The sequence below is a fragment of the Myodes glareolus genome, chromosome 5 (genome assembly GCF_982192425.1).
Source record: "Myodes glareolus chromosome 5, mMyoGla1.1, whole genome shotgun sequence".
In the NCBI taxonomy this organism is placed as follows: Eukaryota; Metazoa; Chordata; class Mammalia; order Rodentia; family Cricetidae; genus Myodes; species Myodes glareolus.
The window spans coordinates 28,107,838-28,133,744 of record NC_142030.1 but is presented as its reverse complement, the minus strand read 5'-3'; the positions used below and the strand labels follow the sequence as shown (position 1 = coordinate 28,133,744).

At 45.2% G+C, this 25,907-nt stretch overlaps 1 protein-coding gene across 2 annotated transcripts in view; it reads right to left on the bottom strand.

Moving 5' to 3' along the window:
- Window positions 1–25,907, bottom strand: part of Cacna2d3 (calcium voltage-gated channel auxiliary subunit alpha2delta 3) — an 837,667-nt gene that overhangs the window by 205,961 nt on the left and 605,799 nt on the right. For both annotated transcript variants that reach the window (XM_048421249.3, XM_048421250.3), the window contains 2 exons: window positions 6,713–6,784; window positions 5,468–5,548 (listed from right to left, as the gene is read on the bottom strand). In XM_048421249.3, the coding sequence (XP_048277206.1) occupies window positions 5,468–5,548; window positions 6,713–6,784 (153 nt within the window). The remainder of the gene's footprint in view (window positions 1–5,467; window positions 5,549–6,712; window positions 6,785–25,907) is intronic.

Below are 25,907 nucleotides of genomic sequence, written 5' to 3'. Positions count from 1 at the left end.
GTGTTTTCTGACTACACGGGACTATGGGAAATAGTTTGAGAGCAATGAAATGTTTTATTAGCTTTAAAAAGTATGTAATCAAATTTAACACTGCACTTATTTAAATAATAATCCCAGCTTTTTGACAATATTTCTATTACACACTTGACTGCACCCATTGGCTACAATAAATTTACCTACAAATCATTCATGTATTAAAATGGCCTCTGGCATAAAACGCATACTGATCTCTCTCCCTCCCTCCTTCTCTCTCTCTCTCTCTCTCTCTCTTTCTCTCTCTCTAAAGAAAGATATTGTAATCCACTTTGCCAGAACAGTGAAGAGAGAGAGAGATAGAAGAAAAAAAATTCTTTATTTTCTGTCTGAGGGATCACTTCACAGTTCTGAACCCTTACTTATTCCTGCTTCAAATTCGCTGCCACTCACAGTCTTGAATATGATACTATTAAATGATCCAGACAACGGGGTTTACAAACCAGGAGTGACCCTGTCTGCTTGTTAGCTTAACGTCAAGGTGATGTGAAATGAACTTCAGAGAATTACCACCAGCAATTAAAAGTTTCCGTTGCATTACATAAAGCAAATACGCCTGTGGTTGTCAAGGGCAACAGACGTTTCTCCCAGTCTTACCTTGCACAGCAAGCCTTAATAACATTCTACTTGACTCTAATGATAAAAGTATATTTCATTATGCCGGGAAAGATAAACCCAAGATTTCCTATCCTTTGAGATGTCTATCGTCTCTTTCATCTTGCCTCCTGGAAGAATGTCAGACAGTCAACACTGCATTAATTATCGTTATTAAGTCCTGGTTTAATATGGGCTGGAAGGGTCAGGAAGGACTCTGGGAGATTGACTTCTTCCATTAAAGGCAAGAGTGGGGTTTGCCTGGAAATTCAAACTCAGCATCAGACCAAACAAATGGTATTTTATAGTCAGCTAATGCAGCCAGTGTCTTCCAACACAGCTGACTTTGCCTCTCCCTCTGCTGTGGGTCTTGAGAGAAGGTCGGTCTCCCTGCTCTGCTCCACCCTGGCATAGATCTTTGTAACTAAAAGTCATCATCTATGAGGGTATGATTCATAGCCACGACATCGATTATTAAAAGTCTGCCTCTCTCCACCAGATACAAGAGCCATGAGGGCAAAAGCCAGAGCATATGGTTAAAATGGCCAGAGGGATGGATGGGATGGGGAGCTGGCAGGGAACACGGGGAAAGAAGGAATATGAGGAAAAGAGGAGGCGGAGGAGGAAGAGAAGGAGGAAGTAGAGGAGGAAGAGAAATCGGCATAAGCTAAGCCTCCTTCGTATTTCCTCCCTGGGAAAACAAGGGACCTGGCCTTTCCAGAACAGCATCCTCTTACTGACCACCTTCTCTCTCTGTTGCCTATTGCCCACTTCTGCCTCAACCCTCCAGATGCTAATGCTCCCCTCTGGCCAACCATTAGATGACACCTCCATTCTCCACGCTGCCTGGCAGCCTCCCAACAGCCTGAATCTAATGGGAGTCTCACTTTTGGGTCTCCTCAGTTGCCAGGCCCCACCCTTCTTTTCCTTATTCCTTTGTTATTTCTCAGGCAGGCCCTGGCTCTCCTTCAGACCCTGTCACCAGGGGTTCCTGCCCACTTTCACTCTTCTTTCCATGCATAAACTTCAGCAACCATGTTTTTGGACCTTAAGTGCTCTGCTTCCCTGAGCTCTTGCACTGGAGACGGTCCACATAACCAATGATGGCTCTTTAAGTTCTTTCCTTTCTTGCTTCTCTGGGTAGGTGGCACTAGGACCTCCCAGACTCCCCTCTCCTTCAGTTAGATCTGGAAGCATCTCCTTAGCACGTTCCCTTTATCCACAATCCTCCAAACCAGATAATCATGACTTGTTTTCTCTATGGCATTCCTCAGATGCAAGCCTGCCTCTTCGTACTGTCATCGCTATATGGCTTCAATTTCCAAAAAACAGTCCTAGCCAACCTCAAGGCCTCAAAGACCAGTGTGAAAGGCAATCTGACCATGTCCAGTGGAGGATTAGGAGAATCCCTTTTGTGTGCGAAAGGGGCTTCCTGAGTCTGTCAGGTCTCCCTGGGGCTGGCCGGACCTAAGTATCTGCACTGCCTCTGTCACCTGCTGCCCGTCGATAGACCTGGCACAGCAGCAATCCCCGGCAGTACTCCTTTCTGCTCAGACCTTTCCGCAGGTGCCAGCCTTGCACAGCCCCTTTAGGAAAACTCTTCACCTGTGACGCTCTGGCCTCCCAACCATCTTCTGTGTATTTTCTGACTCTGTTCTTGCTTTCCTCCTTTCCATTCCATTTTTATAAACCACAAAAAAAAAATATTTTTATTCCTACCTTCAAATAAATAAAAAGTCCATCTGTACCTTCTGGCTTCTCCAACCCTCCCTAGGGCTCCTTCCTGCCTCTCTCTTGCTTTAGAAAGCACCCAGGCCTGAACCTCTTCCTGGAGCGGAGCCTCTTTGTTGGAAAGGGCTCCCGCACAAATCCTGGGCTTCTGCAGCCCTCAGCGCCGTGTCCGGCATGCGACGGGCCCTCGGTTAAATCTGTCTTCGCCTCAGGCACTTACCACGTTATTCAAACACTATCTTGATGATCTTGAAAAACAGAACCAAAGTAAACAGTAAAAAATGAGCCAAAAAGAAGCTAATGGGCTTCAGCATACACAGCCAGCCCTTCTCAACCCTGTGCCTAACTTTTCCTGACAGTCGGAAACTACTGGGTTAAACTCCTTCCCAGGAGAACACCCCGAGAAAACTGCATTTGAATTTTCTATGTGCTAGTTGGTGATTCTCAGGGACCATCTGATACAGCTACAAGAAGAGAGGCTGTGGAGTCTCCAGAAGCAGTCTGTAGATGGATCTCTCTGAGAATCAAAACTTCATAAAATGACAATGGACAATGTTTGCTTTTGGCCGAAAATCAATATGCTGACGAAATCCCTAACTCTCGTTTCATCTGAAACACAGCCAGTATCCCTGTCCATTTGCATGCTCAATTCCGTGGAGGACCAGGGAACAGATTGGACCCAGAACCTTCCAGCACAAGGAGCTGCCAAACAGGCCCTGGCTCCACAGCTCACTCCCCTGCTCTTCTGGAGGCCAGGAGCTGTGCAGACCCCTGTCCCTGGGAGAGGAGTGAGTCCCTTCCAAGCCGAGAGCCTTCAGGCTAATGAAGTGAACCCAATTATAAATGGCTCGTTATGGTAACAGAGGCCATGGTGTCTGGAAATTATTGCTGGGGTGTCTGGGATTCTTAATAAAAATTATAGGAAGTCTGATGGCTTGGGGGGGAATGTATGAAGCTTAGAGAGAAAGAGCAATCCTTGGGAAAATCCCCAGAGCTAAGAGCTGATGCATCCTTACACAGTGTTACTCAGGAGGGCCACTGGGCCCCGGATTCTCCTCACACAGTGTTACCTAGGATGGACACTGGACCCTGGGTCCCTGGGAACAGTCCCAGAGTTAAGAGCTGACACACCTTTACACAGTGTTACTCAGGAGGGCCACTGGACCACGGATCCTCCTCACACAGTGTTACCCAGGTGGGCCACTGGGCCCTGGATCCTGCTCCCTAAAGTTTCTCCTTTCCCGCTGCCCCTAACTCCACGTGACTGACAAGCACCTCAAAGCTCTTTGTGGGAATGGAGGTGGGGCAGATGTCTTAGGTCACTCTGTCTCCAGTTCTCCCAGCAGGCTCAGGGAGGGAACGGAACACATCCTCCAGAGATGCTGGTTCGCTCCCCACTACTGACCTTCCTCTACTCTCTGGTCTCACTGAGTTCTGTTGATCTCTTACTCTGCGAGTGAGGTTAAAAAGGTAACAATGCATGTAGAGTATTTTGGATGGCACCAAACACACGGCAAGAACAATAAATAATACTATTTTTCATTATTTCTATGATTTTATGATTTTTAACTCTGTCTTGGCTATCATGATACTTGTTCTCACCATTCCTACTGACATTGGGATCCTAGAGGCTAACACCATGGCTTTTCCACTTGCCAGCTACAAAACATGGCAAACTGGGGGCTGGAGAGATGGCTCAGCGGTTAAGAGCATTGCCTGCTCTTCCAAAGGTCCTGAGTTCAATTCCCGGCAACCACATGGTGGCTCACAGCCATCTGTAGTGAGGTCTGGTGCCCTCTTCTGGCCTGCAGACATACACACAGACAGAATACTGTATACATAATGAATAAATATTAAAAAAAAAACATGGCAAACTGTTGACGCTTTTGGTGGACTAATTTCTTTTGTTATAAGGTTGGGGAGAGAGGTGCCTACCTATTAACACATCTTAGCCTAATTCCCAGTAGAAGAAAATCTGAGAAACTGACATTGAAGGTAATGGTTGACATTCTATAGCCAACTCATTCTTCCTTGATTCATTTGGTGCATATCAAGTAGTAACCAGTGCTCAGGTCTCTACACATCCTCACTGAAGCCAGAACTTGAAATTGATTTGAAACACTACAAGTGGATGCCTTCCTTAAACAGTGGGCCCTGGTTATAAATGCCAGGGGATTTCAACAAAAGCTGACTCTCTTCAGGCTCGGAAGCCTTTCTTTTCCCATTCTTAGCTTTCATTTTCTGAGGTTCTATCATTTATACTACTTGATTATATGGGGGCTAGATCATTGTTCTGGCTCTGGAAACATAGCCCAAGATCTGGGAGTCTGGGTGGGAAAAGGTGGCTGTCTCCTTCCAACAGCCATGGAGTTCTTCCTACTTTCTTGTTTCACCAGAGGTTCAGCAAGGCCAATCAAGGCCTGAGGCAGCATCAGCCATCCAGATAAGGAAGCTATGCAAAAAGTCCCACAGTCAGTACCAGTAGATTCCAGGCCTGGCCTCCTTCTTAATAAAATCAGCGGGAGCCTTTGCCAACCAGAGTGAGCTCAAAGCTAGTTGAGTGGGTCAGCTAGTCTACCTGGGACTGGGGAGAAGAGAAAGGATGAAGCTCTGGGCAGTGGGTAGAGCTCTATGCCCAGTGGGTCACCAAAACCTTCAGTGTACCCCAGGTTTTCCTCACTCAGGGGCCCCTGGGACAATTCTATGTGCCTAAATAGACTGGGTCTTGAGAGAGCTATGCCCCTCCCCATTTATTGATTTGTTCTCCTATCCACTAGAAAAGGAGGGTGTTTTCTTTATGGGAATTCAAGGAGCCTCAGAACCCTCTTTTGAAAGGCCAGACGATCATGTCAACACTGGAAGGAAAACACAGGGACCTATTCAAAAGCCATGGTTTCTCAGGAGGTCTTTATACTGAGGTTAGAGGAGGCATAAGGGAACGATCTGTTTAAAGTAAGAAAAACCCATCAAGGAGTAGTACAGACAATAGACTACGGTGGTGGTCAGGAGAACTCTGCCTAAAGAGCTGGCAGAGTCTCCAGCCAGGCCACTGTGGAATCAAGCCTTCGTGTCCCCATGTGGCACTGGCCACAGTGAACTAGTGCCTTACCTTGTATTTGGGGATGGTCTTCAGAAGTTCTTTCACTGGGACATCTGTGCCAACCACACCCAGAAGAATGCCCTTTGACCTCTGTAGAAAACAGACATTGAGAAGAATACAATAGATTACTGTCTGATGCTCTCTCTGAGACCACAAGCTCAGATCACCACAGGCTTCTTGTTTATTTCACCTTCCACTCAGATTATAGCTAGTCAACAAAGGAGCATCTCTGTTCTGATAGCAACACACCGTGCTCTCTTCTCGTGTGTCCCTTCCTCCTGAAAACTGAGACAGGAGCCTGGACGTTTCATGGCCAAGGACTCTGCTTATGAACCAGGTTCGAGTAAACCTTTCTGTAGGAGAGATACAGTGGTGACTCTTTTCTGCCACATGTACCACCGTCTGGCACCCACCAAGGAGACGCCTAAAGGCCAAAGAGAGACACATTTTCATTCAGCGGTTTTGTGGGACCAGGGTCCCCATTTCCAGGGCAGATGACCACTGTGAATTGCTGGAACTTTCAGTAACAGAAAGGCCATCGGGAAGAGTGTATGAAAGTCTGTTGCTTTGTGGTCTTGTTTGCAGTGTGAATAGGGTTACGGCAAACCCCCATTCACTCGTAACTTCAGAATCCAATGCATTCGGAACACTGGGTCTTGGCAGATGCCGTAGCTCAAGACCTCCTGAGGATTCAGAGTGACACTCTAGCACAGTGACCGGTCTCTTTAGAAAGAGAGAAGACGGCAGTGCAGAGGGGACAGCTACAAACGGTGGACCGTCGACTGACGCTGCCATGGGTGAAGGGATGTTGGGCTCCACAGTCAGAAATAACAAGGACATATTTTTCCCTTGTTTCTTTGGAGGCACCCTGGCTCTGTCAACATCTTGATTTCACACTCTCAAGATTCGAACTGTTTGGGAAAGTGTCCCACTTTGTAGTGCTTTTGTGCCTTGCTCCAAGAAGTTAAATGAAGATCGCTGAGGAGAGGTGTAGCCATCGGAATCAAGAGCTGTCTGCAAAGTTTCCTCCTCTGATCACTGGGTATTTTAGAGAGGGACTACAGATGCTAAGAATTCTGCCCATCCCTCTCTACATTCAGCTCACTAGCCCTCACAGTAAGGTGAAATAAGAGGAAGAAACGCACGTACAGTGCCCTTGGGCAGACAAAGAAGCCACCGGAACTTACAGAGCGCAGATGCAGAATATCCAAGGAATAGCCCTCCCAGAACCAGGTCGGCATGGCAGATACTCACTGTTTCATTCTGCTTACTAAACACAGGCATGGCCACTGTGGTCATCAGCACGAGGCCTTGGTCATCAGCCAGCTGGAGGAGAGAGGGAAGGCGGTTACTGGGTGTGCCATGGACGTCTCCGTGCAGAGGCCTCCTGTTGACTTTCATCCCTCTAGCCAAAGGCTACTGGGAAAGAGCCCTTGGGACCCTTTGGCGGGGAGAGAGCACACAATCTCTCTACCTTCTCTGCAGACTGACAGTCCCAAGCCCCAGCTGGAACCCACCTGTCAGTCATTCCAGCTGATACGCTCCTGTTTAGCTATTTTGCCTCAGATGAACCTCATTTGGATTTCAGTGGTTTGTTTTATTACAACATGGCAACTTCACTGTTTGACTCCCCAGGCATTTAGGTCCAGTGTGTGTTCTAATGACACTTCCAATAATGCGGGATCAGAAACAGCAGACATCAGTGGCCTCATAAAGTGTCCTTAGGGCGTGGGGAAACAGAACCCAGAAGCTCTTACTCCCCCCAAGGCAGGCAGGTCACTCAAACCCCTTCGCCTCTTCAGATCCCTGAATGCTGGTCCCAAATGAAAAGCAAAGGAATTAGAAGATAGCTTTAGCGTACGACTCTGGAAATCGCCACGAGGAAGCTAATTGCTGCTTCTGAAGGAACCGCTCCTGAAACGGGATGCAAGCCTGTGTGCTTTCAGCTGCATCGGACACTTTGAGAGCTCTGGGTACATCTGCTTCTCATACCGAGCTGGGAGGACACAGGCAGGGACAGCTCTCCTGTCCCAGTAACAAGGGAGGAAAGAGAGTCTCAGAGCCCAGCAGCAGGCTTTGGGTCAAAACAAACCTAGCTCTGACTCTCAGCTTTGAGTTTCTTAGCAGCACAGTCAGGCCGTGCTGGTGTCCTGTGAAATCACACTCATTAACATCACCATGAGGATAAGATGGAACAGGACCCAGCTTGGGACCTCTGGCACAGAGACACTCCAGGGGCGCTGGATTCCTTTCTCTGCCCAAGGGTCATACAACAAGTACGTGGCAGGATTACACAAAATTAAAAGAGAGTAAAGACTTATTTGGCACAGCTGACATGCGTCACGGTTGCTTGTGCAAGTCGGACGGGACAGATCCTTTCTGTCTTTCGTATCTTCCTTGAGCACGCACTGGGGAGCACTCCGAGGCCTGGGCTCCACCATCCTGAGTCCACAGCCGCTGTTGGTGCTTTCCTCACTTGTCCATGGCTTTAGCCATGGAGTAATTAATTAGTATCTTCCATCTTGTTTCTTTCTTAGAAAGAGGCCACCTAAGGAGACAATTCTAGAACCGAAGTGATTGACAGCGACACAGTGTTTTAGTCTTTGAGGCAGAAGTCATTGAACTCAGCCTTGAACTCAGTTCATCTTTTCTACTGTTGTTTTTGTTTGTTTGAGATAGGGCTTTCTGTAGCCTGGGCTGTACTTAAACTCCTGATCCGATCCTTTTGCCTTTACTTACCAAGTACTGACATTACTGGCATTGTTTTTACCACACACCCCCCCCCACGCTTTCACACTTAACTTAGTACTCAGCAAGTTACATATGCATCATGCCTATTGTTGAGGTTTCTGTGACCTCGCTGCTTCCAGCGTGATGCCCAAGTCAACAGCGCTCCAGAGCTTGTCATAAATGCAAAACTTCAGGCACCATTCTAGAGCTTCTAGATAGGAATCCTTATTTTGATGATTAGTGTGCATGAAGTCCAGGAATATTGTTATAGGGGCATCTTTCCCACCTCAGCCCGTTAACAATCTCCAGAGCAGTAGAAAATACCCAGCAGAAATGCAGGGAACATGCTAATCTTGCATCTATTTAGAAGTGAGCCTGTGATCCACGACAAAAGTGCCGTGGTCTTTAAGGATCAGAAACCCTGTGGTGTCTTCCTGGCTAACGGTGTGTCTGTCTGCTTGTTTGCTCAACCACTGTTCTGGATGACGGATGAGAAAATCTGTAACTCAGATTCAACAGGCAGACTATGAATACAGCAGGTACAATTTGGTGGACTTCATACAGTCAGGTTTTAAGAGAATAGACACACTGTGCACGGAAGAAGGAATTCTCTTTTCAATTTGACTTTGAACTCAGCATTGAAACATTAACCCTTCCTGGAATTTCCAGTTCGTCAATCTGCCTCACAGGTTCGGAATTATTAGAATTTATATTCTTTAATATAAAACATCTCCAAATATAAGACTATGTATACATATATATTTATATGCTCACATGAACACACACATAGGCTGTCTTTATATGCTTATATACATATACACACACTTTCTCTATATAGACTTTCTTACTGTCCTGTCTTTTCCAAGACTTCTGACTAATCGTCATGTTACTGTTACTCAATTAACTTGCTGGGCATTAAAATAAGTAAAAAAAAAATTATCCTTTAATATTTATAAGCAAATTGTACTAGCTCGAGACAATGTTGACAGCTCTTGTTGTGCCAAGAATCAAGTCAGTCGGTGTATGCAGTGTTGTAATTGTTTATAGAAACATAGTTTCAACTTCTACTAAAAATACTTGAAGTATACCATGGTGGCTAGTGGAGACTCAAAGGCAGACCCAGTCCACAGTAAAGAGCTCTCTTAGCATCAGAAATCCCATTTCCCAGCTCCTTGATTAATCCTTGCTGCTATACAGAAAAACTAATTTGAGCTGATCCATAACCCTGGGTAATTTCCACTTTGCAACTCAAATCCAAATTTCAAGCCATGCCAACATGGATCACGATGAAACCAAAACACAGCACCACTGACAGTCATGAGAAATGAAGCTTTCCCCCTGCAACCAGTAAGAGTCAGTTATAAATCGCTGGTGATTGTCCTGGCACAAGTGCAAGACCAGGGGAAATGTCCTTCCAAATGTTAAGCCAGAATGTAGTGTCAGCTTCACCCAGGGGAAAAAAAAAATCCTTATCCTACCGCATTTGTACTAAAGCCACTCATTTGTAACCAGCCTCAGGTAAACAAAAGAAATGCAGTAAGTCCAGCAGGCCAGGGTTCACATGTGGGACTATAATCTTGTGTACTCTTCTGCTAAGGGTTGTGGCCAGAGTTCCAACCTGCAGGCTTCCGGTGGAACCCAGATCCTCTTATGGCCACGAGAACGAGCAGGAACCCAGAAACAACACGTGTACAATATTGTGACCCTCACCTGCCCTCCGTCAGTCCTGTCTCCCCAGTTTGGCCTCCGTGCCTCCGAAACATTCCACGGAGGAGCAAATCAATCGGAAGGTTTGTTTGCACCACACGTACTTTATGACCAAAAGGCAATCTGTGCGCCTGCCGCAGGAAACAGCCGCCGGGGGCAAGAGGTTTTCATCCAGACCTCCAAGCAGGAATTATGCAGCCAACCACGGTCAGAAGCGTCTGTCTCCGACTCACTAGGGGTTGCTGGCTTTTCTGCGGCCTCCAACCTGTAGCTGCTGCTGAGGCAACAACAGCGCCTAAGATTCATACTCAAGGCTTCCAAGAAAAACGCAGACACAGAATCAACATTCATTTCCCAAAGCATAGAAGTAGAAGATGGGGGTCACCATGGTCCATCTGGGCAAAATCCCATTAAGTCCAAGCAGGAATCCTAAAGTGAACTGCTGTTCAGTTACACTTGTCCAGGCTTTGAACAGCCCCTGAACGGCTTGCTTATGGTGTTCTCTTGTGTAGTAAGTGTATATTATTCCATATCCTTCATTTCCTATGCTACATAATGGGGACCGTTCTGGTATCAAAGGAAATGATGGCTAGTAATGCCGAACATCTGGTTTATAAAACACAAACTTGCTCAACAGATTGACTGCTTCCTGTCAGCTCCCGACTTAGCCATGCATGTATCTCTCTGAGTGCGCTCTCAGAGTCATGTGTGAGGTCTGTGCCGCTGTGCCAGGCCTCTATTCCTAGTGCTTTGTGAGCTTCCGTGGGGAGCACAGGGCAGGAATGTGGTCTGTCCCCAGGGTGTGGCCCCAATAGCATGAGACAAACAGATCCCCAGCTCACTGCTGGCCTTCTCACCGCCAGTCACTGTTTTCCTTCAGAATTTCTCTCAGCCTCAGCTGTATGCCAAGTTCTCTGTCTTGTGCTAGGAAGAGAACTAGGGACAAGACTGGGGTGTCTCCCCTCCAGGAACCCCTGGTGCACTTAGGCAGACAGGAAAACTAATGAGGCAGAGGGAGAAGGTCTAGTAGGGGCTGGCATGCTGGGTCTCCTGGAGTGAACAAAGAGGCCAGCCATCTTCTTCTGCTCTAGCCTGGGTTTGAGTGGGCACCTTGTATTTATTGATACCATCAGATGAAAAGGGAATATTCAGAATGCCTCCTGAAAGCCGGCTTAACAAGCAGAGAGCAGTCAGTGCCCTGCCATGCTCCAATTCTTCCTTCCGTAGTAAATTACTGATACATGAAACAGTACCAGGGAAGAAGTTGAGAAACTTCTGGGCACTTTCCTTCTTTCCCACAGACCTCACCCCTGCTCCTTCCTCAGATAAATCCTTTTGCCCTCGAGCCACAAGGTTTCCTGGCAGCTGATGCCTCTCACCCTGCTCCTATGGCTAGGTAGCCAATCAGACAGTTTCTTGTGTGTGTGCATATGCCGTGTAAGCCATAAGGTTAACTTATAATTAGGCACAAGATTTGATCTGGATTCTCTGGGATATCTCAAGATGATCTTTCTGGTGGGTGGTTTTAAGAACCCAAGTTTGGCACTCATGTCTCCTCATCCTAGATAGAAAATTAGACCAAAAAAAAAAATACCACCCAGAGAGAAGGAGAGGAACATGGAAGAGAGGAAGGACAGGAGGGAGAAAAAGAGGAGAGGAGAAGAGAGGAGAGAAAAGGAGAGGAGAGGAGAGGAGAGGAGCAGAGAGGAGAGGAGAGGAGAGGAGAGGAGAGGAGAGGAGAGGAGAGGAGAGGAGAGGAGAGGAGAGGAGAGGAGAGGAGAGGAGGGGGAGTGGGAGACAGGGAGGGAGTGCTCAAGAGATTAAGTGGGAAGGGAAGAGGAAGAACCCTGTCCTCTAGATGGCTTCGTCCCTGGCGACTGCTCTACAATGGGATGTTGTCATTAGGACTTTTATGAAAACAGCTTCATAACGAACAAGAGCTTGGAGCTTGGCTGCTTTGAGATCTCCAGTAAGTAGAAGCAATCTTGGGAGTCTCCTCTGGCTAAACAGCGCAGAGAGGCAAAAATCTGCAGGGGAAGAGAGCAGGCCTGGAGTGGGTGTTGGTGAGTGTGGTGGCCCAAGGGGACTTAGAACAGTGGTGGCTACTGAGCAGCGGCTGCTTTGGAAGGACATCTGTCTGCCTTGCCCTTTTTACATCTCCATTCAGAAGGAACTGAAGGGGCCAGTGACAGGATACTGTTTCTCCTGCAGCCTGATGCCCTGGGGATGGTGCCAAGCCCCAGGGAGGAGGTGAGCTGGGCACTCAAGTGAGTTAAGGGCAGTATGCTTGGCAGCGCATTCGAGGACTGCCAGGTGGGTGTAGCAGAGTCTCCTGGCAGATCTGCTCAGCCCTGGAGGCTGAGACTGAACCGGGAGGTTGTGCACAATGGCAAACTCTGCAGGGAAGACTGGCTCTCTGCCAAGGGAAAGGCTAATTCACTTACTCTCTTCCAATATAGTATTTCTTCTATATTTCACTCCTCCGTTCCTCTGCTTTGCTTACTGAAGTTGATCAACACACTGACTAAATTAGCGGAGAGTATGGTATAAATTCATAATACTACCATACATAGATATTTTATACACAAGTATAATGCTTAAGAACAAAGCCACTTTTCTGCCGTTTCTTTCAGCATCCACAATTGATAGCCCTTAACACTCTGTCAAAGGACACTGTTGCCATCTAGCGGTAGTCTATGTGAATTGCAGGCACACTGCCCGGGGAGATTAAAAAGCCATTTGCAAAGTATGAGCTTTTCCAGTAAAAACAGATTTCAAAGGCAGCCGCTGTTATTTAATACCTACCTAGATGAAGCACAAGCTGCGTTAACTATTAGTTCTGTCAAAAAACTTCTGCCTTGACAGGAAGGGAATAGTACTTAGAGGTAGGAAAACACAGCTGTGTGCATCTCTGAATACCAAGTGAGGCATTTTGAATGGAAAATAACTGCCTATTTACTGGTGTGGAGGTGGGGAATGCAACCAGGAATCCCAGAAAAAGTCAAGTCCCTTAGACTCACTTTCTCAAGTGCAGCTTGAACAGGGGGAAGCTATCTGTTTTCCATTCTTTTTGAAGGCCCAGGAAGTCTTTGAGTACTTGGGAGTTCCAGGAGGCCACGTTCTGGGTGGTACAAAATGATGGGACTTGTGAACAGGGCCAAAACGCGTGTCACCCATAGTCTCCATTTTACCCTACACAGAAAGTCCCCGAGAGTCACTAAAATGGTTTCTGGACAAGTCACAGCACTGGGAGAACAGAGAAGCAGGCTCAGCAAAGGTGGACAGGAGCAGGTGGTGCAGCTGACACTTCATGGTGAAACATCTGGACCTATCCATCTCTAGCCTTCAGCAAGTGCTCTGTATGTCTGTCGCCTGCCACTGCCACCAAATATGTCCTACTACCTTCTGTTAGCACAACTATCTTTACTATCAAATTGGGATCTAGGAGAGGAATGTAGCAGGGACACACTAGTTTCGTAGGCTGTGTTTAGTGCAGAAACGACCCTGGTGAGGACGGGGACAGCCTTCAGTTGGCCAAGGCTCTCAAAGTCCTTTCACGGGTGACAAAAGAGACAGGGTCAGACAGCTTGTTTGTCTGATACCAACACTGGCTCAGGCTGTAGGCTTTACTCTCATAATCTTTGATTTCCTCTTTCTGATTGTTTAATAGAGGTCAGCTTGGACATGCTTTCTGTGAATGTGAATACCTAAATATTGATTAATTAACATTCTACTTAGGATCTAAAAAGCCCCCTTGGAAATGGGAAAGGGAAGGAATGGCTGGTCTTACTAGTAGATCACAAAGACTCTCTTTCCATGGTGGAGGATGGTAATGTATAGATACACACATAGTCTGATGACATGGGGGGCATTTAGGGTGGTATGGAAGTAGACTACAAATATATATTTATAGATAATTAAAAATATTTTTCTGGGCATTTGTGTTCTAATTCCAGAACCCAAGTCCATGTGTAAGCTCTTTCAAAGCCTAAATGACCATCTCACAGAGAGTCTAGATAAATCCAGACATTCAGAAAATCAACCAGCAGAAGCATACACGGAGCAGGAAACTATGTATCTAGATTTTTAAACGCACACAGCAGTGATGCCTCCATGTTGTGCAGATACAGGCACTCATAAAGCAACATTTGCATAGACAAGAAGAACACAAATGTCAGCAGAAATCAGAGACTACAATCCAAGTAGTATCTGCAGAAATTTATCTAGCAAAGGAGTTTTTGCCACGGTGCAGATGCAATGCATGGCTTCCCCGGAGGATCAGCACAGGTCCAGGGAGCAGGTGCTAGGAATAAGGGGGGCACTCCTGCACCAGAAAGAGAGGTTCAGGGGGCAGTTGTGAAAACTGAGGCAGAAGGGCTGTACTCTGAGGTCTACGACTAAGAGCCAGGATTCCCCACAGGAAGATATTCACGGCAGAGCTGCCAATGAGCGCCATCGTGTTCCACAGAAGAACAGTCAGCCGTGGCACACCCTTCAATTTTGATGACATTTCATACCATCAAAATGGCTCTTCAAATAAAAAAAAATAAAACTTTTAAGTGGATATTATAACAATTTCTAATCTTGAATCTGAATGGTGAGTATATATATTTTTTTTGATTTCCTTTCTGTGTGACTGAAAGTTTGAACAGCAAGTAGGCTTTCCCTAAAGCCTCCTCTAGAAAGAACACTGCATAAGTACACCCCTTAGCAGCACACACCTGTGGTGAAGATTAATGCTGCCAAACTAAAAATGCATTATTTAAAACACTTTTAAGTCCTAAGTCATGCATTTAAATCCCTTTCTATACAAAGATAAAAAATAACCTGCTATAGCAATCTTGGGAACACACTGATACTGAAAATGCCACCAGAACACAGTTTTCATAGCCTAGGGTAAACACACTGTGGTCTTCATGAGTATTTACAGTGAGAAGTGAAGAGAGGCAAATCTTTCCTTTCTTGAAAAGGAGCTGATTCTGCGCAGGCGACACAAAGCATCCATTTATGACGCCCTCCAGAATAGCACCTTCCCCTTAAAAATCTAGGCAGATTATGAAGACCCAACACTGTTTAGATTCCGGCTGTACAGGGCATTTTCCAACGCTGTTGCAAGATGCCTGAATCCTAAATAACACAAGGCTCTTGCAAAATGAAAGTGGAAGAATAAAAAGTAAATACGAAATAAATAAACTTTAAGCAAAATTTCCTCTTACTCTGCCCTTGATTGTCTTGGTAAATTATAGCCTTTCAACCCATAAGAGTGATACTTAAATGTTAATTTGCTTTTGTCTAAGACAGTTTCTGGTTTATTTCTTTGAAATGAGTCACTGTTGCTTGCATGGGAGATGCTGAATTGCGATGAGACTTTGCTTTATACTACATTGTCTAAATACAAAAGGAAGCACAGGACTCTCTTTGAACTTGAGCTGCATCGTGTATAAACTGGATGGCTGAAGTTATTTGTTTTCTTTCTCTTTTTAACAACCTAAAGACAACTTTGTGAATGATAATGCTGAATGAGAGTTGGAACAGCTTTAAGAAAAATCTAGAATCACTCTGGTAAGAAAATAGCTATTATTTAGGAAAATGTCGATGCTGTTTCTCTTTCCCAGTGATTCTAAGATAAAAGCCATTAAGCAGGGAATATAGTTTATAAGCAAACATTTCAATAGCATCAGCATGCTGTCTTTGACCAGGAACACATCTATAAATAAATCCATGGTCAAGAGAAAACTACTGATTAGCATCTGATTAACATATCTGAAAGCTGTCTTGGAGACTGCTTTGTTTGTTAATTAGGAGTGACCTGCTTATTTCCAGAGTGCCCGGGAATGACAATAGGAATGACCACGGAGCATTGGATTTGGGCCAATGCTCATGGTGAGCCTGACACACAACCGACCCCCTGGTGTGGCCAAACATTCATAATTTCACAAACGTGGTTAAGACACCTCCCAAATAGATGCCTGAAAACACAGCCAACAGTCGGAGCTGTGGGGCCCTGGGACAAAACCTTCCCCTTGTTTAAAGACCCCCTGAAACGTGGCTTCCTCCATAAAACCTTCCCTAACTAAGTGGAAATGGGAACCAGATGTCCTTAACTCCACTACAAAGATAATCATATTTACTCTACAACCAAAGATACCATCTAGGCCCAAATCTGTGCAAACTGTTAATACAGCTAAGTCTCTGAACACGATGGCTGGAAGAGACACGGAAATTGCGTAGTGCCTGTGAACTCAGAGCAGAAGGAAAAGAGCCTAGTTTTCCTCGACGCTTTCAGCAGAGAGCCTAACACACAAAAACGCTCCGCAAACAGTCCTTGCGGGAATCTATCCTAGCATCATCCTTTTGTTTATTTTGTACAGGGGGCTCAGAGAGGAAAGCAACCATGCAGAGGTAGAAGCAGAACTCGGACAAGATGCTGGCTCCGTTGCTTCATGCCTGCGTGCATCGTGTCTCCAGTCAGTGTGCTTAGCCTGACAGTACAGGACTCTCTGATGAGCTGGCACCTATGAAGTCGCTGCTGCTGGAAGCAAACACTGCATGCTGCCCAGCCCATGCCACAGTAATAAGGAAAATGACTTCACTTTTAAAACCAACTGGGTTGAAAACTGCGACTTCAAACAAACAGACCCAAATCAACATCCAAACTGGGTTTCAGGCTTTTGAATCAATGTGTTTGTTATTTCTCCTTCCTTTCACCCCTGCTCCCCCCGCCCCTATCAATCCATCCCACTCTCTGGGCATGCCCACTGCCATGCTTTATATCCATGTGGTTCTAGATCTAACCCTCACACGAACCTTCAACATTGTCTGCACCCATTCCGCACATGAAAACAATCAAAGCTAAAATAATCAGAAGGCAGCAGAGTGGAGGGTAAAGACACAGATTTAGTTTCTGGAGATCAAGCACAAATCATTCTACCCCCAGAATCCTTTTGTTAAGGGTGTAAAATGTCATGTTTTGCCTTCAGGAGCTTAGAACACAACGAAAGAGACAACTAATAAATCATTCTTAAAACAGAAAGAGCCCTTAAGAGTTCTTGAAATATAAAGCAGAATTACCAACCAGTCACCTAGCATAGGGTGTAGTACCCCTGTCATGTGCAGCTAACCCCATGAGGACCATCCCAGGTTATGGAGAGATGCTTACAGGTCTCTTCCAAACTCATTTATTGCTCCGGTGAATTTGAACTTGGTCTCTCCATTTGAGTCACATTAAAAAAAAAAAAAGAATAGTTTTCCTTTGTCTCATAAGAGAGCATGATGGGTCCCAGAGCTAACCATGGCTCAGGAAATAACTGGTGTGGTTAAGGATAACTTATGCCTATTAGAGGAGGTTGGGGTGATGGGCAATAGGGAGGCGGTTGCTATGGAGGCAGGGAGCTGGGAAGAAAGGAGAGCTGTTGCAGTGATACCCAGCCTCCAAATCACCAAATGCATTCCAGGCCTGGGCAGATAGGGGTGGGTGCAATGCAAGCAAAAAGCCCACGAGTCAGCAAGTGGTTCAAGTCTTTGAGTCATTTCTGGAAAAAAGAAAATCCATAGCATGGCATTAATCTTTGCCCGACATTATTCTACCTCATGAAACTTGGTTGAGCTGTCTCCAAATCCTCTGAGTTAATTGGGATGGGATAAACATCTAGCTTTTGTTTTTGAACATCACAGCAGGACTTTAAAGAATTGCACAATTGCTCCAGTTCCTTCCCCCCCACCAGGGTCATTTCAGTCGAATCCCTAGGCTCGGTGTCTGCAACTCACCCATAGCCACATTTGTTTCTCATGGGGGACAAGACTACATAGATCCACTCCCTAGGGGCCTGAGAAATGAATAAAATGACCAGGAAAATGATTGGGCAGCTGAACTATGAGCAGACTTGATTGACAGGTGGACTCTCGGTTTGTAATAAAACATGATGAATCATGACAATGAAAACTGGATTTATTTTATATAAAAATTATGCCAAAAGAAGTGGGTAGGCTATGCCAATGGGTGAGTAGTTGGCGCTTTCTCCGCAGTGACTGTGGCGTTATTAGGTTTATATGTCAAAGAAGAAATACCCTCCTAGCTAGGTGGTGAGAGCACACATCCATAATCCCAACACTTGGGAGGCAGAGGCAGGTGGATCTTTGTGAGTTTCGGGCCAGCCTGGTCTACAGAGCTAGTGTCAGGCCAGGCTCCAATGCTACACAGAGAAACACTGTTTCGAAAAACAAAACAAAACAAAAAGAAATATCCTCCTGTGAGGACTAGTGAAAGTAGGTTAATAATAGATCATATTTGAAAGTTTACATCAAAGCAACCATTGAATGGTATTGCTCTTGATTTACCTCCATATAAGAATGGTCTTTTTATATTCTCTTTATGATGCAGCAAAGAAATATACTCCTTACCCAAGTCCATGTATTTTCAAGGTTTAGTTGTTTCATTAAGGCAGTCCATGTAGCAATCTTTTAAAGGGCACATCTTCCAAGACTTGATCAACCAAAAAGTTGAGATTCATAAACCACTTTTCCAGCAAATGCAACTGGGATATCATGTGATTCTGAGTCTACCAGCGCACAGAAGGGACTTCAAACAGTAATCCAGTTATTTGAGTTCAAATTTCACTTGAAACAATAGAAGCAACTCTCAGAATTGCATCTGGAAGCAAGGAAGCCAGAATCCTAGTCATCTAGAGATGTCCCATCAAACTTGCCCTGTTGGTTGGTGATGGCATGACATTGCTGTGATGTCCCAAGTCACAAAGTCAGTTTTTCTTCCCACTCTGTTTTCCTTTCTATACAGAAGGAAGGGGTGGTCGCATTTCTGCACGGATGTAAGCACAAGTCAAATGAAACAGCTTTGCAGAATGGCATTGTGCCTACTCGGATGCTCCTTGACTTTCAGAGGGAAAAGCAGTTTGTCTTGCTGAATAGAGGCGGCTCAGGGTGCTTTTCTCTTCACTTCTAGGGGGTCATAGTTCATCATAGGCTTGATGCAAATAATGCATTAAACATTCACACTTCTTAAAGAAATGGAAATTCTTGAAACTAGACTTTGACTTCTTTAGACACTTCCAAAACTTTCAAAAACCAAGCTGGGGATCAAAACGTCTTGAGATATTACAGATTTCGAGATCAATTCTTGGTTTTTCAGGTGCCTACTTACCGAGTTCTAGTGCGTATCTTCAAAAACATCACGAAGATCCACTGAACAAGGTAGGGTGTAACTGGAGTTATCTGCAATGCTACAAGTCCTGCAGAGGTAAACTATTGGCTTAACATCTAATGGAGCCCTTAGGGAGCTGGGCCCTGGGCAAGGGCTATGCATACACTGCAGAAAGCCCTATAGAGGGTTATTACCTTGTCCTATCCTAGTCTGACAATGAGAAAGATACTGTGGCCTGGGAAAGATGTTTCAGGCCTTAACTGTACCTCCCTCAGTCTGGGAACTTGCCTCTTGAAGCACAAGGCAGGGCGTCCACCTCTGCAGCAAGAATGCACTTGTCTCATGGGGAGCGCAAAAAGAAGAATTACAATATCAGTTCGTTTTCCAAGCAAACTCAACTTTATTTGCACACCTCTCAGCCAAGTAGCTCTTCTCCAAATCCAAGAAGCATAAGCCAGGTGTGTGGGAAACAGAGGAGGGGGAGGGGGAAGTGACCTGCTGAGTGTAATCATTGTGAAGCATCCTAGGCCCAGCTCAGTCTTCCCCTAAGCATCCCTTGGGGACCAGGCCTTAGACTGACTGTCTTCCTAAATAGTTACTCTTTCCAGCAAGAGGTAAAGATTACTAACAAATACAGTTACAGCGAGAATTTTCCCATAGGAGGCAACCAGACAACCCCTGTTCATGACCCTTCCGAGTCTAGCTATCTCTACCGTGAAACACTGTATCTTCAGCTTGGGATTCCCATTGTTCCCTTTTTTTCTGAAGAAAGCTAAACTCAACAAATACTATGTTAAACTTTGTCAGTCTTATTATAAAGTATTATGAGCAATGCAGGGGATGGCGAGCTGCCTTTGTGGGTAAGAGAACTTGTTCTGCAAGCAGGAAGATGAGAGTTCAAATCTCCAGCACGTGCATGTGCCCGTAACCCCTGCGTTTGGTGCACAGAAACAGGAGAATTTGGGAGTCAATCAGTCCAGGTCGATTAGCAACTCTGTCTCAACAGAGTAAGCAGTTAGGGCAAGAAGAAGACAACCAGCATCTGCCTCTGGCCTCTGCATGTTCTACATATCCTCTCTCTGTCTCCTCTCTCTCTCTCTCTCTCTCTCTCTCTCTCTCTCTCTCTCTCTCTCTCTCTCTGTATCCATCATCTATCTATCTATCATCTATCTACCTACTTGTCTGTCTATCTTTCTATCTATCTATCTGACATCTACCTATCTCTCTGTCAACTATCTACCATCTATCTATCTATCTATCTATCATCTATTTATCTATCATCTATTAATCTGCCTATCTATCTATCTATCTATCTCACACACATACATACACATCACATGCTCACACCAAAAAGTAAGACAGCTAGTGTATTAGTATGAATATAATTAGTACGCCATGAAAATAGTGTTTATTGTATAAGATTAAAAGCATACAAATATATTACTGGTAAAGCAAATAAATCCTTGTTTTTCTGCCACCAGGAAATAGCCACTATTAACCTTTTAACCTAATTTTCAATGTTCTTACTATACCATCTTTTGGGAATTTTAATGACCCTATAGCTATTTTCCTATTTTTTAAAAAATGCTTTGGCTCTTATTTTCCTTCTTATAAATAAAATTGCAAGTCATGGGCGAGTTTAAGTTAGAATCTGAAAAAATAGATTATTAGATCACTGCAAGCAAGTATAAAGTATTTTGACACACATCGACAATATTTGAATGTACAATGCTAAAGTGCCTTTTAATGCTTACCTTTATTAAAACCCTGCATTTTCTATTTTGATTCTAAAGTAGTGCATAAACACCCAGATGCTCACAAAAATATGAAAATGGGGTAAAGTCACAAGGAGACACATGGTATAAGGTGTCTAACATTGACGGATAATTTACTTTCAGTAAGAAATGCAGGTAGCAGCTGGGTGTGGAAGCACAGGAACATAATTCTGCCTAGGCCATGATCAAGGCCAACCTAAGCTAGAGAGAAGATCCAGTCTCAAAGGAAAAGATGTTTAAAAGAGGCCTGGGGCTGCAGTAAGCTCAATGGTAAGAGACTTGCCCAACTTCTCTAGGACCGTGGGTGGGGGTGGGGGAGAAGGTAAGGCTGCTCTGGGTTTTTGTGGGGTTTAATTTTGTTTTTTGGTTTCTATCTTGTTTGTTGGGGTTTTGGAAGAGTTCTCTAGGTTGGGAAGCCTAGAACTTGCAACCACCCTTCTGATTCATCTGGGTGTTCAGGCTGCAGCAATAAGTGGCTGCGCCTGGTAGGAAACCATGTCTTTAATAGTCTGCTGTAACACACACACCAGGACATGGCCACAGGGAAGATGTCATACAGATGCACTTGAATGTGAGGTTTGGGAAGCTCTCCTCCTCTTCGGTGCTATATCCCTCTAAAATAGTAAATGATTTGGACAGGAACAGGGTTGTCAAAACCAATAAACTTTTACATAAAAGGCAAGCAGAGGAAGAAGGCAGGAACAAAGGTAAGTAGTTACTGCATCACCAAGGCGCCCCTTACTACATTCGCAAGGCTTGCAAGCAGCTGCAACAGGCATGGAATTCACCAGACCTGCACGCAGTTCTACCAAAGAGCTACTTTGTGAACTTTCTATTTTCTATATTCTATAGCAATTAATTCAGCAGTTCAATGGACAGAATGTAAAAGTGTTGCAGAAGGACAAGCAATGTCCTTCAATCACTGAAAGCCAATTACACCAAGGTAGGAGGCCGGCCATATTCTTACCTCCCCCCAAGTTTGTGCCTAAAAAACAAGATGAATAGAAGAATAAAGAAGAGGGAGGAAGGAAATAGGGAAGGGAAGGGAAGAGAAAGGGGAGGGAAGGGAAAAAAGAAAGGAGGAAGAGCGGGAAGGAGGAAGATAAACAGGCTTACTTTAGATAACTGAACACTGCCATGTAGCCCCCCGAAACATTGTAAGAAAGCCTTCAGATGAGTGCTTCCATTTATCCCCTCCCACCCCCAAATATATGTACATAGAAGGAAGTGCAAACGGATTCAGGGTTCCATTTACCTCGGGGTGTGGGGAGATTAATGAAACAGTTTATTCAGAGAGAAAGAGCCAAACTGGACCTCCATTTAAGAAGTTAATTTATGCAGTCCCTCATTCAAGTTAAGCAGCACAGAATATCACAGCAGGCACAGAACAACAGATCCTGACCCCTGCTGTGTTTGTTCAGGAAGGCAAGTTAAGCTGTTCCTAACAGGGAACAAAACCCACGGCCAGGCCATTAAACTGGGAGCATTTTGCCATACTGTGAAGTCCTGAATGCATCAATTGCTGTTCCAAACAGGATTAGAGATGGGATCTGCTTTCACTATGGTTGGAAGAAAAATGTGTATGCCTTCTCCAACTTCTCAGGCTGATATTAACTAAAACACCCCTAGGCAAGACAGCGCACCCAGGAAACCGCCAAGAAATAGTTTGGGGCAAAAGGCTGTATAAATAAAAGGTCACAGGTATTAGTGTCTGGACAAGGTAACCCACCCAAATGTCCAAGTTTAGGTCCATCTGACTAGATGCTCAAGGTCACATATGTTCAATTAACCGTGAGTGAGCACGTCTGTGCAGTGCCTGGAGCCAGAACCTCGTGGAATCAAAGGGCAATCAGTCCAACAGCCTGACCGGGCACTTAGAAACAGCTTTGTATTTTTTTTTAAGTGATCATTATAAAATGCAAGCTCTCATCTATCTTTTCCAGAAGAAGTAACTGTGTTGAAGGAAACGAAAGTTCTCAAAGGCAAACCTTGTGTGTGTGGAGCTCTCTCCCCAGAGTTTCACTGGGAAAACAGGTTCAGCTTTGGCCAATGAGAAAAGACCCATGGGGTAGACTGTGTAAGATGCACATAGCTTCATAAATCCAGGAGTTACATATTTGGTAGAAATGGTCAACATTCTCTGGGTTTATCAACAGCTGTTGTCACCCCAATGCTATATCAAGAATTGAAATTTATCGAGCCAAAAATTAGCTTGGCAATGCTTAACAGTTACAGGCAAAAAAAAAAAAAAATCCCAATTCCTGTTCGACAAAACTGCTATGGTAGTTTAAAAGAGGCATATTGGAACACCCTCAGTTTTGAAACCATAACTTAGGAGCTACCATCATTAATGCCTGCTACACCAAACACAAGAAGGACTCCCGTGTGGGACATATTTAGTTGTAGACAAGTCAAGAGATTAAGATAGGCATGTTAACAGAGAAGTGACTACGCATAGAGAAAACAGTTGTAGATGATACCAAGGCATCTTCTAACAGAAACAGTACAAATGTCGGTGCCATAAGGTCCAATGCCTGTGCTCATGACCGCATCAGACAAGAGGGCCAAAGGCACAGAGGCTGGCCTGCTTCCCTTCACCCACAGCATAACAAACTTCTGGGTTTGCAAAGAACTCTTTTTAACCATGTCCGCGGTGGCAAGACCAATGGGTAATGTCGATAGTACTTGACAAAAAACAAAAAAGAAAAAAAGACCCCTGCAGGCACCTTTGCTTTGGGTCTTTCAGACTCCATGTCTAACTGTTTTGGAACAGGTGGAGCCCAGACACACAGAGTGGCTAAGGAGGGGCTGGGAGCGCTGCAGGTCTGCTGGGCTCTTCTGTCAGTTCTCCCTGTCCCTTAGGTTTGCGTTGGGGCAACAGACAACATGCAGGGTCCCAGATCACCACCTTGCACATAAATGCTCCCTGGATCAGCTCTGGCGTGTCAGCAACAACATGAAATAGTTGCTGGAACTCTGCATGCCTTAAGTGTCTTGCATAGGCTATCCCCGTGCCAGACAGAGATAGAGAAATGACGTGTGTAGCCAAACTGGAGAAGCAGTCTGATATTCTCATTAAGTAGTGATGAGCCCTCGGAGCCTCGAGAGCTTTGGTAACTTGCCCACTGTCATAGATGGATGGAGCCTCGGAAGAAAACCAGTGCATCCTCCACTGGTCCATCTGCAAGCCTGGACATCTGAAGGAAGCAGAGGCTTACAAGAGCCTCTTTCTTCTAGCAAAGGTGTCAGTGATGTAACTCTAGGGAAAGGGAGGGAAATGAATGGGAAGGGGAGGGTAACGCAAGCCTAGACATAGAGGACGCCCCAGTTAAGGGGATATTCCCTTCTAAACGCTGCAGCCCAGATCGCTGAGGTTTATACACAAAGGGTTTCTCCGGAGCTGAGGTTTTTTTCTTTTTCTTTTCTTTCTTTTTCTTTTTCCTTTCCATTTCCACCCCCCCCCCCCACAGAATCTGTCCCCAGGATTATGAAACCATTTGAAATAGACTTTAACTCTTCATGTGGTTCCTACGGTATGTATTGCAAGAATGCCATGCTAGGCTCCAACTGCTGCACAGGCCATGGGTCCTTTCAGCACCGCTCCCATGTTACAGACGCCCAGGCACCCTACTGACTCTCTTCTGCAAACCTCCCTAGGCCACGGGCTCTTTCCTGGGGGAGTGAATTTACACCAAAGAGATACTGATGGCCAGATTCCAAGCTCCCAAACCCCTTCCCTACCTCCTGCCCAGGAATCAGAGAGCCTGGCTGTAGGCTCTTGCCGTGATACCACTCCCATGCCCAGAAAGTTATAAGAAAAAACTTCCTTCTGCCACATGAACTTTGATCCCTCTCTCCAGAGACCTTACCATGCTGTTCTGTCTCTGGTGCCGGTGCCCAAGCTCCCTTCAGAGCCCCCATCAAGATGCTACCTCATTGTTTGTGAGTGTTCATTAACATTTCTAATCAACTCCTCACGTGACAAAGTTGCATCTCAGTGTTCCCCCTTGAACCTCACCATACTAAACCTCTAAGTGCCTTCTCCTTTTTGGCAGGGAAAAAAAGACAACACGCATGGACTAGGAGGCAGAACCCTTCTCTGGTAGCTAGACAGCGCTACAAAAGAAGGCCTTTGGACTGTCTGCCATCTGCTGGAGATAGGGGAAGAACTGAACAAGCAACGCAGGAAGCTTCCTTGACTCGGGTTCTAGGAGCACAGAAGCAGGTCCCTCTAGGAGAACTCGTGATCAGAGTCGATAACGACACCAGGAGAAATGGAGACAAGAAGTGAGCGTCACAGAGAATCACAGATCCCACAGCCTGGCAATGCTGCTCCCTTCCCTCAGTCTGCCTTGGTTTGCTTGGCCTTTTTCAATTCCAGTTCTGGAGGATTCTCCTACAGGAACGCTTTTGTATATGGACCAGTAGAACTGACTAAATGCCAGTAGGTAAAACAGCTCCATTTTCTATTTGTTAAGTCTCTTTCGAAAATGAGATTTTTTTTTTTCAAAATGTGGGCAATTAAGAAAGTATGTCCTGTCAACGACAACAAGCTTTGTAAACTGTCTGGATTCCGACCATATATTTACTCTGGAAACTGCTGCTATCCTGGATGACTTAAACGTTTAACGAAGTGTGCAGTCCTTGTGTGATAGCACTGAAGTGTAATCAAACATTTCCACAAGCCAAGTCACACACCAGCCTGCCTCGCCTTGTTTAAATACCTCAAACATATCTGCGCAATTGTGTATGAGTTCTAGACCTTCAGCTGTCCATATGGTCTGAACAGACAGTCTTTTCTACAACAGCGCGTACTATCTCCATGAGGAGGACCCAAAGTACCGGGCTCTGATGTGGAAGTCTCAAGATGTCGCCTCAGTTTCATGCGGGCACCACACCTTAACTCTTGACTCAAAACTAACCGACATCTGGTAACCAGAAACTGCTGTGTCTTCTGGAAGGCTAGATTACATTTGTGAAATACATGAGGATAATGCAGCAGGCATGGTGTGACATTTTTTTTTTCAAATACCATAACTGTCCTTAGGATACAACAGCATGCCAAGGGAACAAGGCAAAG